Source organism: Tachyglossus aculeatus, chromosome X2 (assembly GCF_015852505.1).
Source record: "Tachyglossus aculeatus isolate mTacAcu1 chromosome X2, mTacAcu1.pri, whole genome shotgun sequence".
Taxonomy (NCBI): Eukaryota; Metazoa; Chordata; class Mammalia; order Monotremata; family Tachyglossidae; genus Tachyglossus; species Tachyglossus aculeatus.
This window is the reverse complement of record NC_052100.1, coordinates 12,840,922-12,858,719: the sequence shown is the minus strand read 5'-3', so window position 1 is coordinate 12,858,719 and position 17,798 is coordinate 12,840,922. Positions and strand designations below refer to the sequence as shown.

At 54.4% G+C, this 17,798-nt stretch overlaps 1 protein-coding gene and 1 non-coding gene across 7 annotated transcripts in view; both read right to left on the bottom strand.

Moving 5' to 3' along the window:
- Nucleotides 1-17,798, bottom strand: part of UNC13A (unc-13 homolog A) — an 86,919-nt gene that overhangs the window by 8,677 nt on the left and 60,444 nt on the right. For 3 of the 6 annotated variants that reach the window (XM_038770656.1, XM_038770661.1, XM_038770659.1), the window contains 9 exons: nt 17,457-17,545; nt 15,624-15,776; nt 15,089-15,212; nt 13,521-13,526; nt 9,852-9,890; nt 8,859-8,888; nt 7,238-7,294; nt 6,723-6,803; nt 6,148-6,295 (listed from right to left, as the gene is read on the bottom strand). In XM_038770656.1, the coding sequence (XP_038626584.1) occupies nt 6,148-6,295; nt 6,723-6,803; nt 7,238-7,294; nt 8,859-8,888; nt 9,852-9,890; nt 13,521-13,526; nt 15,089-15,212; nt 15,624-15,776; nt 17,457-17,545 (727 nt within the window). The remainder of the gene's footprint in view (nt 1-6,147; nt 6,296-6,722; nt 6,804-7,237; nt 7,295-8,858; nt 8,889-9,851; nt 9,891-13,520; nt 13,527-15,088; nt 15,213-15,623; nt 15,777-17,456; nt 17,546-17,798) is intronic. The other 3 variants (XM_038770658.1, XM_038770662.1, XM_038770660.1) reach the window with 2 other exon arrangements.
- Nucleotides 1,756-1,893, bottom strand: LOC119949714. The gene has a single exon (XR_005457256.1). It is a non-coding gene; the product is annotated as a small nucleolar RNA SNORA7 (small nucleolar RNA).

Below are 17,798 nucleotides of genomic sequence, written 5' to 3'. Positions count from 1 at the left end.
ATCCCAAAGGCACCCCCCCCCCCGATACCCCACAATGCCCCACTATCCTGTCATCCCCTCTAGGGTGGGGAGGGCAAGCTTGCTTTACTCCACATGCAACTGGGAAGGGAAGGAGGAGCGGGAGGGCAGGGGAAAGAGAGGGTGGCGATGGAGGGTGAACCGCAGAAAGATTGTAGGGGAGGAGGCGGTGTGGAAAAGGGCCCTCATTGGCCGGGATCAGAACAATTTGGTCCAAATACAAATGAGCAGTATCTTCACCCTGAGTGGAACGGGAAGCCTGAAAAGGAAACCATAAGATTGGAGAGGAAGGGGGGAGAAGGAGAAGGAGGAGGAGGAGGATTCCTGGCTGATGGGAGAGGCTATGGATCCCCATGCTGGGCCGACAAACCCCGGCCCTGCCTCTGAGCTGGCCCTCCAGCCCCCCTTCCCTTTCTTCTCCATAGGTGCCTGGTGGAGCTGAGGGCCCCTCTGGATGGGAGGAGGAGTCGGGGGAGGGGTGCAGGGGGAATTGAGGGATGACCCAAAGCCAGACACCCAGCCCCCCTTACCTTCCTCTCCACCCACTAGCCTGGGGGCAGGGTGGTGGTCGTGGGGAAAGGAAGACAACTGGCCTTTTAATCCCATCTTTGTTCCTTCTTCCATCAGGCTCCCTCCCCCGGCCTCCTCTCTCTGTGATGGCCACAGCTGCCCCAGGGATCCATAGCTTCCACCCCTGTCCTGCCCCCTCACTACCTGTCCTGGGGCTGCTCATGAGGGGTCTTGGAACAAGTCACCCCCTCCCCAACAAGTCACATGCTCAGCTTTGCCTCCCTTCCCCTCCCTGCTGTGCTCAGTGCAAGCATCAAACCAAACGGCACCCTGTGACAGGCCAGCTCAATGCCAGGGCAGCGCGGGGACCCAGCCAGGGGTGGTCATTCAGTGGGCTGGGCGGAGGCGGGGGACGGAGCTGCGGGGCACACCTGGACCAAGGCTAGTAAGAGTCTGGGAGTCTCGATACTTTGGCCGGAGCTTGGATGGAGCTGGCTGGGCTTTGGAGGGGCAGGGCCCCTACCAGGTTGAGGTTTTCAATCCCTTTATTTGCTGGCTCCAAGGGGACCGGTCTTGTCTTGGTCTTTGCCCCCACTTTTTGGAGACTTTTTGGACCCCAGAAGTGGGGGTGAACAAGGGTGAGCCCTCCCGGTAACCCTGAACAGCACATTGTCAATCCCGAGGAGTGCCGGTCCCTATCTCTCCAACAACCCAAGTCCCATCCCCTGGGTGCTATGTTCGATGGTCAGGCATCATGGTAACGGCCTGATCAGCTGGATGGATGCAGTCCAGCAGACTCCCCTCTCCACCTCCACTCCGATGGAGGAATCCACTAAAGGAGCATGGCCTGGTGGAAAGAGCCTGATCATCCCAATCTGTTCCTCCATCTCTCACCCTCCCCCATCGACACAATGTCCACTCACTGCCATTGCTACTCATACGTTCCTGTTAGAATTTTTTTACTTCCAGCTCTACTGCCTACCTTCCTGATATTAATCTTGTCTTTGTCTTATGCTGTCGACTCATCTCTGACCCATAGCGACTCCGTGGACACATCTCTCCCAGCATGCCCCACCTCCATCTGCAATTGTTCTGGTAGTGTCTCTATAGAGTTTTCTTGGTAAAAATATGGAAGTGGTTTACCATCGCCCTTTTCGGCTCACTAGACTTGAGTCTCCACCCTCGACTCTCTCCCATGCTGCTGCTGCCCAGCACAGGTGAGTTTCGACTTGTAGCAGATTGCCTTCCACTCTCTAGCCACTGCCCAAGCTAATAATGGAATGGGTGGGCCTCTGCTTGACTCTCCCTCCCATAGCTGAGACTGGTAGCATACTGTAAACTCTTCAGGTGCAATACTGAGAGGGGCTCCTGATAATAATAATAATAATAATTATAATAATTGTGGTACTTGCTAAGTCCTTACTGTGTGACAAGCACGGTACTACGGCCCTGGGGCAGAGTCGAGATAAATTGGATAAAGTCCCTGTCCCACCTGGGGCTAAAAGTTTAAGGCCTGTTTTTGCAGATGAGGAAACTGAGGCCCAGAGAAGTTACGTGACTTTCCCAAGGTCTCACAGCAGAGCCAAGGTCAGAACCCATGTCTCCTGACTCCCAGGCCCATGCTCTTTTTCCTCACTGCTTTAAAACATGCTTGTGTCTCCCCTATCCTTAAAAAACGCCATCCCTTGACCCCCTTGATCCCTCCAGTTATCACCTCATCTCCCTCCTACCATTCCTTTCCAAACTCCTTGAGTGACTTGTCTACACCTGCTGTCTCCAGTTCCTCCCCTCCAATTCTCTCCTTGACCCCCTCCAATCTGGCTTCCACCCCTATTGCTTCACAGAAACTGCCCTTTCAAAGGTCACAAATGCTATCCTTCTTGTCAAATCCAAGGGCCCATGCTCCATCCTAATCTAATTTGACTTCTCAGCCTTCTTAGACACTGGCCCACCCCCTTTCTCCTGGAAACATTATCCAACCTTGGCTTCACTGACACTGTCCTCTCCTGGTTCTCCTCCTATCTCTCTGGCCACTCATTCTCAGTCTCTTTTGTGGGCTCCTCCTCTGCCTCCCACCCCCTAACTATGGGAGTTCTTCAAGGTTCAGTTCTGGGTCCCCTTCTATTTTCCATCTACACTCACTCCCTTGGAAAACTCATGACTTCAATACCATTTCTAGGCAGATGATTCCCTAACCTTCAACTCCAGCCCTGATCTCTCTCCTTCTTTGCAGTCTCACATTTCCTCCTGCCTTCAGGATATCTCTTCTTAGATGTCCCACCAATACCTGAAACTTATCACGTCCAAAACTGAACTCCTTATCTTCCCACCAAAAACCTGTCCTCCCCTTGACTTTCCTGTCACTGTAGACAGCACCACCATCCTTCCTGTCTCACAAGCCATAACCTTGGTGTTATCCTTGACTCATCTCTCTCATTCAACCCATATATTCAAAATCTGACTAAATCCTCTTCATAACATCACTAAAATCCACCCTTTTCTCTCCATCCAAACTGCCACTCCATCCATCCTGTATATATGTATATATGTTTGTACATATTTATTACTCTATTTATTTATTTATTTTACTTGTACATATCTATTCTATTTATTTTATTTTGTTAGTATGTTTGGTTTTGTTCTCTGTCTTCCCCTTTTAGACTGTGAGCCCACTGTTGGGTAGGGACTGTCTCTATATGTTGCCAATTTGTACTTCCCAAGTGCTTAGTACAGTGCTCTGCACATAGTAAGCGCTCAATAAATACGATTGATGATGATGATGATGATCCCTGCTCTGCCAATTGCTTGTTGTGTGACCTTGGACAAGTCACTTCATTTCTCTATGCCTCAGTTTCCTCAACTGTAAAATGGGGATTCAATTAGCCTGTTTTCCCTTCTACTTAGACTGTGAGCCCCATGTGGGACAGAGACTGTGTCCAACATGGTTTAATTGTGCCTACCCCAGAGCTCAGAACAATACTTGACACATAATAAGCTCTCACTGAATACCCTAATGATAATAATAATGATAATAAGGAGAAGAGGATTGAGGAGCCTGGTCCAGCCCTTTAGCGGGCAGAAGAAGGTGGGGAACAGCTGATCCAATTGGGGAGGGGGAGGGGGAGGTGGCAGCCTGGTACCAAGTTCAGGAGAAGCAGTATCTAGTGGCTATGGTCCTCCATCTGTCCCTCCTTCCTTTCCACTCCCTGACCCCTTCTCCTGTTCTCCTTGTGATAGCCCAAAAGAATCAGAAACTGAGCCCTAGGCTGGGAGAAACAGGATCTGACCCTAGTAGGGCCTGGGGCTCAATTTCTCCAAGGAAAACCTTCTCCCTTCCCTGACCGACTGTGTGGCCCCTGTCCCGGAGTCATCCCTCCCCTTGGAACCAGCAACCTACCCAGGTGGAGGCCTGGATTCCCCCCACCCCTCTATACCCCCGTTCCTGTGCCCCCAAGGCAGGACTAGCCCAACCTAGTGAGCAGCTGGGACCAGGTGGATTCTGGGAGAAAGGAGTGTATCCATCTGTCACCCCCCCCCTCCCCCTCGCCCATCTTTTGGGGCCAGGGAATGACTTTTACTAGCCATGGGTGGCAGGATGGAGACAGAGTGCGGGAATCCGGTTGGGCGAAGAGACGTACCCTTCTCAGGATAAATTTCTTCACTAAGGGTAAACCTAATACCTTTTCCACCATGAACTTGTCAAAGGTAAAAGGAGAAAGAAAGGGAGAAAGTGCCAGAGAGAGAGAGAGCCAGAGATGGAAACAGGCAAAGACAGAGACAGAGAGAGGCAGAGAAACAGTGTGAGGAGGTGGGGAAAAAGTTGGGAATGGAAGGGGGAGAAAAATGAGAGAGAAGGTGTGGGAGGGAGAGAGAGAGAGAGAGAAAGAGACATCAGATACCACAGACAGACACACACTCCGGCTCCTGGTGCTATGATGGGAAGAGATGGAAGTTAGAGTAACGATAGAGCCCAGGACTCTGTTGCTGTGGATTGCCATAGGCTTCGCAGGCTGGAAGGCTCTCCAGAGATCATCATATCCAGTCCCCTGCCTCTAAGAGGCTGCCTAAGCTTTTTCCATCTCTCTTAGGGTCCCACAAGTCCTTCTGCCTAACCACAATCCCTTCTGCTTTATTTCCTCTTAGGCTGGTAGACATGAGGCCACTTATGTTGCCAACTTGTACGTCCCAAGCGCCTCGTCCAGTGCTCTGCATGCAGTAAGCGCTCAATAAATACGGTTGAATGAATGAATGAATGAGGCCAGAATTCAGCTCCTCTTTACTCTTAGCTTGTCATCCCAATTTCTGTCACTGCTACGTGAGGAAACTGAGACCCTCAGGGTGAGCTCACTAGACCCCCAGGTCTCCCCCAGAGGCTGCAGTTGTTCTCTCATTTCCCCTATCGATAATTGATTTTAATGCGCGTCTCCTCCTGTGGAGCTGTAAGCTCCTTGTGAGCAGGGCCCCCATCTATCTACTCTGTTGAATTGTACTCTCCCAAGTGCTTAGTATAGTGCTGTGCACACAGTAAGCCCTCAATAAATACCAATGAGTGATTGATCCGAGAACACGGGAAGACGACCTCCCCAGTACCCGCTCTAATTATTGCTTCATCTTTCCTCCCCTTTAGTCTCAGTGGCAGGGAGGGGTGGTCACGCTCTCCATCCACATCCCCGAAGCCCTGAGCTCAGGTCCTAATGGCCAAGCCTCAGTCTCCTCACTAGCGAAAGGAAACAGCGTGGCCCACTGGAAAGAGCCCAGGCCTAGGAGTCAGAGGGCCTGGGTTCTGATCCCAGCTTTGCCATGTACCTGCTGTGTGACCTTGGACAAGTCACTTCACATCCCTGGGCCTCAGTTCCCTCATCTGCAAAATGGGGATTCAGTACCTAGTCTCCCTCCTATTTAGATTGTGAATCCCATGTGGAACTTGATTACCTTGTATCTCCCCCCGTGCTTAGTACAGTGCTTGGCACATTATAAGCACTTAGCATATACCACGATTATTATTCTTAGTGGCAGATACAGCCCCTGACCCTCCCATTCCCAGCCTTCCAGCTGCAGTAAACTCAGACAGATGGGCAGAAAACCAAGACATAGGCAGAAAAAGAGGAGTCAGACAAAAAGACCCTAATGGCTGCTAACCCTCCCCTTCCCACCACACACTTGAGAAGCACAGGGAACAGACCTGGCATCCCCTTGGCACTGAGGAAGTTCTTTTTTGCTACATCAGTGTCATTTTGTGCCAAGAAGTCTCCCTTCCTGCTTCCCCTCTTCTCTGCTTTCCCTTTTCCCTCAGGGAGTAGAGCCCAGGAATCTGCCCCGAGCTTGGTCCTGCCCCAAGAAGGGGATGACAAACCCTAGACTTGCCAGCTGGAGCCCCTGACTCTCACTGGGCAGGAGCCTGCCTCCCCAAAACCTGGCTGTGGGGGGGCTCACCCACCCCACCTTCCCAGAGCATGGCATCGATCAGGTGAGTCCTTCCCCTCCGCCGCCCCCCACCCCTTCTTCCTCACCCACTCTCCAGGGCTCACTGCTCACCCCGCCACCGCTGGGTTGGGGATCAGGGGACACCAGAACACTCGACCTGGGGGACATGCCCTGGTCCCCGGGCGCAGCTCTTACCCTGAGAGGACTGAGTCTGAACGAAGGTTTTGATGAGCAGGTCAGTGGCCTGAGTGTAGAGGGACAGAGCGTAGCGCAGGGACTGCAGGTCTGGACTCTTCTCTAGGAAGGTTTTCTTCAGCCCAACCCCTCCTGCATGGAAATATTGCTGCCGGGGAGAGAGGGTGTTTCAGTGTGGGGAGATGTGGGGGCCAGCTCTGCCTGAGTTAGCTCAGCCTGGGCAGCTGTTGGAAACCACGTACTCTACAGGCTGGCTGGCTGGCTGAGTGGGGGTCAAGAGCAGCAAACGCTAGGAAGAGATAGGGGATGGGAAGGGATGGAGAAACACACAAGACCTGCTGATGGTGGCCGATGACAATGGCTTTAAGGCTCTCAATGTGCCTTGACCCTTTGGAGACCCATGCAGGCTGAGTTTGCTCTTGTGGAGGTGGGCATGGGTGGTGGGGGTTTAAAGTTTTGGCACAGTGTGGCAGGCAGGGTTCGATGGCACCTCTCTGCTGAGGCGAGTCTCTCTGAGACCCGAGGTCCCAGGGACTGGTGTGGGGTGGGTGGGGAGGAGAGGAGAGGGGCATTACCTTGATTGTGTCCAGAGCCAGCTCTACCACGGCACACTGCTTGGGGGTCAGGCTCTTGGCTTCTTCCCTCACCATGTGGTCCTGAGATGAGAGATAGACCCTACCCCCTTAGCTTCCACCCAGACTCCAGAGTGCTCTTTTTCCTGGAGATGGGGAAAGGACTAACTTGCTAAGAATAGCACAGGCAGGCACAACCAGGTGTTACCCTTTGTTACTCAGGGCCTGGCATGGCATGTGAAGGTGATGGGAAGGTGGTCCCGGCCAGTCATGGGGAAGGGGGGTGGGTGGCTTTTTCCTGGGTAGTGAAGGTTAATTTTCTGGGCATCTCAGGGCAGCCAGCTGACTCTGCGGGCTAAAGGAGTTGGCACCTTCAGGCACCTGCCCAAGCTCAGCTCCCCCCCCCCCCCACCCCATTCTAACGCTACTTGACTCCTTTCAGCACCCCAGACATCTCCAGCCACCGGGCAACACCCTTCCCACCCTGCTCACCCCGCCCACCCGCCATTTCTCCTCACCTTAAGCTTGGAGAGCTGCCCCAGTTCCTTGGCTGCATTGAAGATCATCTGTGTGCCCTGCAGGTCCCAGAACAGAAACAGACACCCCCTGAAGTGAGCCAGGAGCCGTTTTCCCCAGCCGTAATGTCCACTCCCAGGGAGCACTGCATCCAGCCTGGGCCCAGGCTCTACCGTGTACGGACAGGGTCGGGGCAGGAGGGGGGTTGGGAGTTTGCCAGATTACTGCCCGGTGGCGGCTCATTCTCTGATGGAGCTGGGCAAAGCCACACCGAGGGAGGGGAGGCCCAGCTGGATCCCTAGAATTGGGGCCCAGCCATAGTTGACCCCCCGCCCCCCGGCTGCCTAAGGGGAGGATTTGGTTCCCAGTAGGTACTGGCTGGTTGAGACCAACTCCCACTTCTCTCAGGTCCCAAAGTTCCCAGGAGAGAAACCCCCAACCCCAGGCCAGGGTCTTGGAGTCAACTGGAATGAAAGAAAGTGAGTTTGCTTCCTGTCCCCGGAAGATGGCTTCACCCACGGCTCTAACTTGGCTGTCTTATTGGACTGGATCTTTCAACCACCTGGGTGCTGACAATACTCACCCATGCCCTTCTCCCTCCCTCCCTCTCTCCCTCCCTCCATTTGGGGCTTTCAAGGCTATCCTCCACTCCTCCCTAAGAGCGCAAGATTCCGGGGTCCCTCCCAACCCAACTCCCGGGCTCCCACCAGACTGAGCCCCAGGAGACTCAAGCCAGAGACAAGAGAAAACAGAGAAGAGAAGTAGCACACGGAGGGTTAGGGGGTGGGGTTAGGCAGGGGGAAAGAAGCAGCAGAAAGAAGCCAGGAGGCCTGGGGGTCCAGATGGGGAAGATTCAAGACAGGAAGACAGGGCCTCGGCGACACACCACTGTCTCACCTGGTCCAGGAGCCCCAGGCAGGAAGGAACTTAGGCCTCAGGAAGAACTGCCCAACAGCGAGATGGGAAACCCCTGGAAGGGGGGGCATAGGGTCTCCTTTCCTGGAGAAAACCATCTTCTGGGGCTGGGGCCTGAAGGCAGGGGAATGGTCTCTGGGGCTCTGAGTTGCCCCCACTGACTAGTCCAGATGCCCAAATCCCATACATTAGCCACAGGCCATGGAATGTGGTTCCAGAAAACACTCTTTCTTCTTGGAACCAGCCCACGGGGCATGGAGGCCATGGCACCTCGAGGGCAAAGAGGGCATCCAGGAGCCCCCTCGGAAAGCTGGCTCCATCACCGAGAGTCTGCCCCTACTCTGCCAGCCCCAGTGGCTTCCATGAGCCCTTCCACTCCCCTCCCTCACCCTCTCCCAGAGACCTGGGGCTGCAGCAGGGAAGCCAGATGGAAGACAGTGAAGAAGAGGAACAAGATCAAAGATCAGAACAAAGACCAACAGACAGTACAGCACAGGGAGGGCCCGGACTCTCCCCAGAGGGATTGGGCGGTGGGTGAGAGAGAGAGAGAGAGAGAGAGAGAGAGAAAGGGAGGGAGAGAGGGAGGAAGAGAGAGAGAGGACCAAAGCACAGGACAATGGACTGAGAGAACAACAGAGGCAAAGAGGCACAGGATGGGGGAGCTATATAAAGAGGGAAGCCAGACAGAGTGAGAGGGCAAGATCTTACGTCTGAGTGGCTGGGAAGCTTCACCCTGCCCTGTGGAGAAAATGGGAATTCAGTTTTCATTGCTTTTGAGGAGGAATCCACCCCACCTCCAGCCCTTCCAGTCCCCTTTCTCTCCACTCACTCTCCTTTCTCTCCACTCATCTACAACCACCCCATTCACTCTCACTCTCCCTCCAGTCCACTCAACTCCACAGGCAGCCAATCCCCCTTCCTGACTGCTCTAGAAGTGCTTTGGCCTCCACTGTCCCACCTCAAGCCCCAGAGAGGGCTAGCAACTTAGTCCAGGTCTCACAAGACTCCTGTCCCTTGATTTTGGCCTCTCTCCCAGCTCCTTTCTGAGCCAGGCAAGCAGGGGGAAATGATTCCCTAAGGGCTCTAACCTCATCTGTTACTCTGGCTGGGGGAAGTTTGGAGGCAGGAGTAAAACCCTGGTCTGGATTCCTGTGTCAGCAAAAGTCTCAGGCAGACTGTACCTCAGTCTGAGTTTCAGGGCTTTTTTCATAGCCGAGGGGGGCCTGAACTCTCAGATGCCTGGGGTTCTGGGAAGTCCTAGGAAAGTCTAGTTTTGGGGTGCCCTCTGGGCACATGGCAGTCTTCAAAGCCTGGTGCCAGGGCAAGTTTTGGGGCCTGCGACTTTCACTCTAGGCTTGCTTCTCCATCAGGAGAAATAGGACTCTGGTCCTGTCCCCATGGACAGGGATAAGGGCAGACCCAGGCAGGGCCAGATATTAGATTTCCAGGGAGGAGCTGGAGAGCCCCCCAAGCTGGCACTGTTTTCTTCCACCCAACCCCCAACCCCTCACCGCCCACCCCTAGTTTTCTGTTTCCACACTCACAACCTTCCATGGCCCCATGGCCTCTCTACACAAATACGCTTCCCTACACTCTCACACATGCACGCCCACATCCCGCCACATCCACATGCCAGGCTCGATTCTAAGTTGAGGTGAAGCCGAGCTGGGGCCCGGCAGTGGCCATTACTGGCCTCGTTACCTTCTCTAATCCCTTGCCATGTTTTCTCAAGAGCGTTCCCTGTGGAAGCAACATCACAGGTTGATCAATGTCCAAACAGGCATCAAGTATGTAAGGAGGGTGGGGCAGGGGAGGAAGGAGGAGTCCCTATGTGAGTTTGTGCGTGTGTTTATGTGCAGGGGATGTGTATATGAGAGCACAGTATCCAATTCCTCTAGAAGGCTGAGGGCGGGTGGGCCGCTCCTGATAGACCTTACTCATGATCAGGAAAACGTGTGCTATAATGTGCGTGACTTGGCCCATGTGGGATGAACGCGCGCTTGTGAACTTACAGTTTAGGAACCTGTGCATGTTAATGTATGCGTGGATATTTATGTGAATGAGAACAGGTCGCATTAGATTGAAGGCTTCTCCAGGACCGAAACCATGTCCTTTACCTCTTCTGGGAGTTCCTAAGTGCCTAGTTTAGTGTTCCACTCCTTACTCCTTGAAGCAGCGTGGCTCAGTGAAGCAGCGTGGCTCAGTGGAAAGAGCCAGGGCTTTGGAGTCAGGGGTCAGAGTTTCGAATCCCGGCTATGCCACTTGTCAGCTGTGTGACTTTGGGCAAGTCGCTTCACTTCTCTGTGCCTCAGTTCCCTCATCTGGAAAATGGGGATTAAGACTGTGAGCCCGCCGTGGGACAACCTGATCTCCCGGTAACCTCTCCAGTGCTCAGAACAGTGCTTTGCACATAGTAAGCACTTAATAAATGCCATCATTATTATTACTGTTATTATTATTACCATTGGCTTTAAAGCACTCGATCAGCTCTCCCCCTCCTATCTTATCTCCCTGATTTCTTACCACAATTCAGCCCCCACACTTTGCTTCTCCGCTGCCAACCTACTAACTGCACCTCCATCTCACCTATCTTACCGCTGACCCCTCGCCCATGTCCTGCCTCTGGCCTGGAACATCCCTCCCCCACCGGCAACTTCATATCTAACAGACCATCACTCTCCCCACCTTTTTTTTTTCTTTATGGTATTTGTTAAGCATTTAACTATGTGTCAAGCATTGTTCTAAACAATGGGGTAGATACAAGTTAATCAGGCCAGATACAGTCCCTGTCCAAAATGGGGCTCGCATTCTAAGTAGAGGGGAGAACAGGTATTGAACCCCATTTTGTAGTTGGGGAAACTGTGGCACAGAGAAATTAAGTGACTTGCCCAAGATCACACAGCAGGCACCTTCAGAGCCTTATTAAAATCCCACCTCCTCCAAGAGGCCTTTCCCGACTAAGCCCCCACTTCCTCTTCTCCCACTCTCTTCTGCTTCACCCTTGCACTTGGATTTGCAACCTTTATTCACCCTACCCTCAGCCCCACAGCACTATGTACCTACGTGTAATTTATTTATATTAATGTCTTTCCCTCCCTCTAGACTGTAAGCTCCTTGTGGGCAGGAAATGTGTCTACCTTCTCTATTGTACTCTCCCAAGCGTTTAGTACAGTGCTCTGCACACAGTAAGCGCTCAATAGATACAAACTGATTGATTGATTGATCTGAACCCACTAGGTCCTCAATCACTGCTGTAGATGATACGCGTGCCCAGAAACACCCTCACATGTACGCACAGACAGATACACATGAACGGCCAGGTTGGATCTGTGGCAATTGCATGTGTTGCCTTACACTGAATTCTTCTCCTAGAACAATGATTTTCATTTCTACAACATACTGTGGAGACCACTCACTCGGCAAGAGCAGACCCGATGTTGGGAGAAGCCTGCCTGTGTGGCTCCATCATGGTCCCCTCTGAAGCAGGGGCAGCAACAGAACTGCCTGGCTGTCAGCATCTCCCCTGGGTGGCCCTGCCCTGCGCCGAGGGACTCTGGGACCCCTGAACCCAGGAAGCAGCTCCCACTGAACCAGAAAGGGAAGGGAGTGTTCTCCATGAGCCTGGCAGAAGGTGGGCGTTGGAACCATGCAGCCAGTAGGTGTTTCAACTGCAAGCCCCCAGCTCAGTGTGGTCCATTATTTTCCAGGATGCAGACACAACCTGGAACTGTTTGTGTGTGTGTGTGGCTGGATGAGTATGTGTTTGTGTGTGTGATGGAGGGAAGCACACTGTATTAAGGGACAGGGACACCGCCCTTTCCCCATCCCTGCCACATATCCAATAGGGGGCTGGGCTGGGGGGGGTAAGGGCTAGGGTAAGAGAAGGCCCCACTAGATGACTGCTCCTCAGGTGGGGAGCAAGGGAGCTGTTGGCAGCAGGGAGGCACCCAGCTCCCAGGTACATGGGACAAAGCCCTCTAGCCTCCAAACTCCATAGAAGCTGAAGTCTTGCTTCTCCTGAATTTCCTTTAAGCCTCTTAAGTCCACCCTGATGGGCAGTTCTGCCCTCTGCTACCCAGAGGGCATCGGCTGCTCTGGAGAGCAGAGCGGAGCTTGTTGGCTGTACCTTTGTCACCAGCTCCCCTGGAACCCAGCAAGTTGTGAGGAGGGGGAGAATCAATCCAGTCAGGGGCAGTAGGTCCTGGAAACCAGGTCCAGACTGGGGCAGAGAAGAAAGCCCGTGGGAGAGAGGCGCAGAGAGTTAAGGGATCATGCCCAGAGGCCACGGCGCAGAGCTGAGGAGCCCGAGGAGGAAGAAGGACAGAGGCTGGGGTAAGAAGGGACAAGGGAAGGGACTGGGACAGAACCGACCAAGCGGGTAAGCTCCAGGACTCAGACATTTTGCCGTTCTGGCCTCCAGGCTCTCCTGCCCCCGCCCTGCTGCCCCTTGACTCCCGACGCCCGGGATCCAAGACAAGAAGAGCTGGTCGGGGGGCACGTCCAGCCTTAGAATAGAACTCTAGGCAGGCCCTACTTCTCTCACGGTCGCACCCCTCACCTAGGAGGTCGGGCGGCGAGGCGGCACAGGCTCACCAGGGTGGGGCAGGGGGGAGGGAGACAACGACGACAATGATGGCAGATTTGGGTCCCACCAAAAGGGTGAACAGACTCTCACCCGAAGGAGGAGACAGAGATGAAACAAGGAAGCATCTCCAAAGGCACAACCTCGGAGAGCTGAGGATGGGACAACTTGCCCTCTGGGGGCATGGCGGGACCAGGCCACTTGGGAAGCCTGTGGGGAAGATACCAGAGTGGTCTAGGTGGAGCCTCGGTAGGGTGAACCTGGGGCCAACCAGTGGGCTCCACTCCCACCGAGAGCTGGGCATAGTGAGATGGCCTCACCACAGAGAGCAGGGGTCGGGAACGGTAGTTCGGTGGCGGCTCCGGAGACCGCAGGCCTCCGGGGCTGGACGTGGCTGGGCCCCGTGGGAAAGGAGGACCCGGGGTGCATTTTCAGGGCGGGCATCCGAGGTGGGCCGCTCCCCAATGCTGTTGCTCTTCTAGTCCCAGCCGTTCTCCCCCAGAACTGCCCAACCCCCAAGACAAACACAAGGCACAACTCAGGCACAGACAGAGGGGCCTGAGGCTGAACACTTCAGCTGACACCAAGCAGCTCAGCAACCAGGGTGGGAGGGATGGGGCAAGAAGGGGCCCCAAGACTGGGGGTTAGGGGCGGGGTGTGGAGGAGGGCGTGCCACGAGGGAGGACGGGGGCAGAGTGCAGCCACACAAACAGAGGACTGGCTGACCAAGATCAAGCACAGAGCAGACAGAAAGACAGACAGACAGACAGATCGGCTGCTGTACTTACAATCATCTGCCGAGGTCAGGGTTGGGGGTTGGGGGGCGGGGGAAGAGGAACAATCAGAGAGAACAAGTGACAGGTGAGTGTCCTGAAGGGGAGGAGGAGAGGAAGGGGAAGGGACACCTACTCACTCCATGCCATGCTTCCTAAGTATGCCAAGGGCAAAACCCACTCCACTTTCTCCGTCTACACCAGGCCCTTTCCTGGCTGGGTGGGGATGAGAGCTGGGACCCCCTTCCCACCCCCACCTCCAGCCAGCACTAGACAGTGGGGCTAGGCAGTGCTGTCCCTGGCCCAACTCCATCACACAACACAGGGTGGGAGAGAGAAGCAGAGAGAACCAGGATAGGGAAGGGAAGGGAAGGAGGGGTGGAGAGGGGGAAAGAGAGAAGGGGGACAAGGGAGGAAGGGAAGGGCTGCCCAGTTTGCAGAGGAAATTGTGCTCTGCGGCTTACTCCCGTAGTCACATTATGGAGGGAAGGGAAAATATGGGTGGGGTCAGCATGCACCCAATCAGCTGTTAAGCGGTCCCCTCCCACCACAGCTGCTCAGACAGTCGGGGGTCAGGTGGTACCGCAGGCAAAATGGTGGAAGCCATGGCGGGACCTGGTTCTGGTGCCATGATTGATCTCTCCTTCCACTTGCAGGTCTGGACATCCTGGCCCTGCCACCCCCTCCCCCCAACCCAGTCACTCCCATTCATCAGTGGCCCTGGCCTGGTTCTTGGGGACAAGGGAATGACGTAAGCCACCTAGGTATTCAGGCAGGGCCACCTGGCTTGGGCATGGGCTGCTGGGGCAGGGAGAGAAAGCTGCCCCTGGGGATCATGTGGCCACCTCTGAAGTGGGATATGGAAGACTCACTGAGCAGAGGTCTAGGCTGAGACTTGAGCCAACTCACCACCTGACTCCAGGCCAGAGCCCCCCGTGTGCAACGCTTACTTGAGGGGCCCTCTGCGTGCAGAGAGATGGGACCAGACCCCCAGGTGAGGTCTCCTTGCCCAGTGGTGGGGCAGCAAATGTAGTGAATGGTATTGCTTCCCCTCCCCGTCATGGCCAGAGATTCTGACTGACCCAGCTCCCCCGCTCTCCACCCTCTCACCTCCGAGTGGCAGCGGGTAAGGGGGCAGTCTCAGAGTGTCCTGGAAGGGTTGAGCAGAGGCCTTAATGGCACTTCCATGACTTCTCCGCCCAAATAACTCCCCACTGCCAGGGTTGGCCCATGTAGAGGCTGTGTGTGTGTGGGCAGTTCTGATCCCCAGTTTGATGTGTGTCACCACCCAGGTTTCCCACAGAACATGACCCCTTCAAGGTAAACCCCCTGCCCCCATCCGCCCTCTGGCTCTCTCTGCCTCTGTCTCTCTGTCCAAAGTCTCAGTGGTGCCTGCCTCTTCCTATCAGCCAGACCCAGACCCTGAGAACAGGCTCAGCCGCCCTCTGTTCCCCAAGACCCCCGATTTCCCTCTCTCCTGCCAGGATCGGAAAGCCCTAGCTCCAATCGCGGAGAAGCTGGGATCCAGACACTGCTTCCAGCACTGAGGATCCGTCCCCAAGGCCCCAGCAGGTGGGACTCACCGTCTGGTCAGTAAGTGGTGGGAGGACAATGGTCTTCTCCATAGTGTTCATCACCAGCTTCCAGAGCTCCTTCAGCACCCGCTTCAGGACTGTCTTCTCGCAGATTTTGGCAAACAGGGTCAGGCTGGGCCATGCAGGATGGGGCAGTGGCAAAGAAGAGGGCAAGAGAGAGAGAGAGAAAGAGATATGAAGGCCAGAGCAAGGAGCCCTGGACCAGCTTCACCTATCTGTACGTCCTCAGGCTTCCCTTTCCTTTTTCATCCCTTCCAGCCCTAGCAGATGGAGCATCCAAAGCAGGCGCTGCCTCTTTTCCTCCTTCCCAGAGTGTCCCTATTCCCCTTACTGTCTCCAGACTTGCATCTCTTCCCGTGGTCTCCTGCCTTTCTCCACCCGCATCTCCTATGCCCCCAGCTCCCATTTCCCACTATCTGAACCCCCTGGTGTCTGGCTCCCAGCTCTCAGCTTGCTCTCAGCTCCTTCCCCAGATCCTGGTCCTTTGATCAACCCCTCCCTCTCCACAACCCCCTTTGCTCACTTGCTGTCCAACAGGTCCATGATGGGCTGTAAGACATTGTCTGCATCCTGGGCGACGCTGCTGCAGGCACTGGCTGGCACATTACCTGTGCCCTTTACCTGGCTCAGGATATCTCCCATCTGCTTCACGCACTCCTCGATGTGTGGCTGGAAGCTGGGGAGCGGGAAGGGAGCGTCAAGCACAGGTCTCCAAGGCTCTCCACCCACTAGGTGGGGAGGCTGGACCCTCTCAGCCTGACCAGCAGGGACGGAGGATGAAGATGCTACAGGGAAGAACCAGGGAGAGCGAGGATGCACTTATGTGCAAGATGGAGCACTTGGGGAGATTGGGAGAACAGAGAACTGGGCGCCTCAGAGAGCTGATGGATCTAAAGACCCTCCGGGAAGGAAGGTAGGATGCTATTTGGACTCTGTCTCTCAGGCATATGGGCTGCAACACCCAGTAGGAGCCTCTTTACACACACACACACACACACACACACACACACACACACACACACAGAGCCACAAAGCAGCGTGCTCTAGTGGAAAGGGCACGGGCCTCAGAGTTGGAGGACCTGGATTCTCATCCCCGCTCTGCCAATGGTCAGCTGTGTGACTTTGGGGAAGTCACTTAACTTCTCTGGGCCTCAGTTACCTCAACTGTAAAATGGGGATTAAATACGTGTTTTACTTAGACTGTGAGCCCCGTGCAGGACAGGGACTTTGTCTGACCTAGTTAATTTGTACCTACCCCAGCACATAAAACAGTGTTTGACACATAGTAAGCACATAACAAATACCATAAAACACACACACACACAAATCTATATGTAGCATATCTAAGCTGGGGAAAAGGGTCACCTTGGCATCTGGGGTTATCCTAGCTATCTATGGGCTGTTTTCCTCTGACGAGGCCCTAGTTCCTGCAGAAACAGAAGGGCAGACTAAAGCTATCAGGGCTCCCAGAGATTGCCACACCTCCACCCTGTCCACCAAACTGCCATAGCTAGTGTGGAAAGAGGGAGACTCTGGGGGAGTGAAAGAGGAAAAGAGTGAGGATATATGGTAGGGTGGCCGAACAAAGGAAAATGACAAGAGGAACAGAGAGGGCGGAGGGAGAGAGGGAAGGAGAGAGATTGCCAGGGAGTGAAAGAATGAGGAGAGGAACCAGGAGAGGACAAAAATACAAACAGTGAGAGCCAGGATAATGGGGACCAACAAGGGGACAAATAAGTAGACTGTGAGCCCATTGTTGGGTAGTGATTATCTCTATATTTTGCCGACTTGTAGTTCCCAAGCACTTAGTACAGTGCTCTGCACACAGTAAGCGCTCAATAAGTACGATTGAATGAATAAGTAGAGAGAGACAAGTGAGAGGGAAGGAAGAATATCTAGTTAGTCCAACAGAAGAATTGAGGAATCCGCCAGGAGAAGAGTAGAGTGACAGGGAGAGGGGAAAGCAAAGGAGAACAGGGAAAAAAGAGGAATGTTCAGCATCTCTCTCGCGTGTGTGTGTGTGTATGTGTGGGGTTCGAGAAAATCAATATGTGGCCATCAGCCCCATCCACACCAAGCATACAGAGTTCCCAGAAGCCTCTGAGAAGTACCCCTCTGGAAGCAAGATCTGGGCTCCCCTTCCAATCCTGACCAGATGCAAACCCTACCAGCCAGCCTGGGAGCTCGACTTTGGCTTGGGCAGGGCAGGCCACTCATTTCCCGGCCTGATTGGGGTTCGAAGACCGGCTGAACAAGACCGAATGACCCTGATGACCCAACAGGAGCCACCCCCAATACTGTTCCGCCCCAATCTAGACAGCATATGTCCAGTGCCCCTCCTCTGGGCCTCAGGCACCTGGTGGCAAAGACTCTGCTGAGCTCATCCAGGACGTTGTTTAGTTTCACCTGCAGCTCCTTCAGGATGTCGCTGGCCTCAGCATCCAGCTGGGGGGAAGGGAGACAGTGGTTAGGAGGATCCACACTGACCTTCGGCCCCTCACAGTGATCATTGGCTCCCCCACAAAGCTTCAGCTTCTTCCCACCCGCCCCCGCCTCATGCTTAGGCAGTCTTCCTCCCCCACATCAATCCTTGTCTCCATTCCCCCCAGTACTCACCGATTCTGCTCTGCTCCCTTCTCTTCCAGCTTCTTCCCCTTCACCCCCAACCCAGCCAATTCCCTTAGCTTCCCTCCACCCC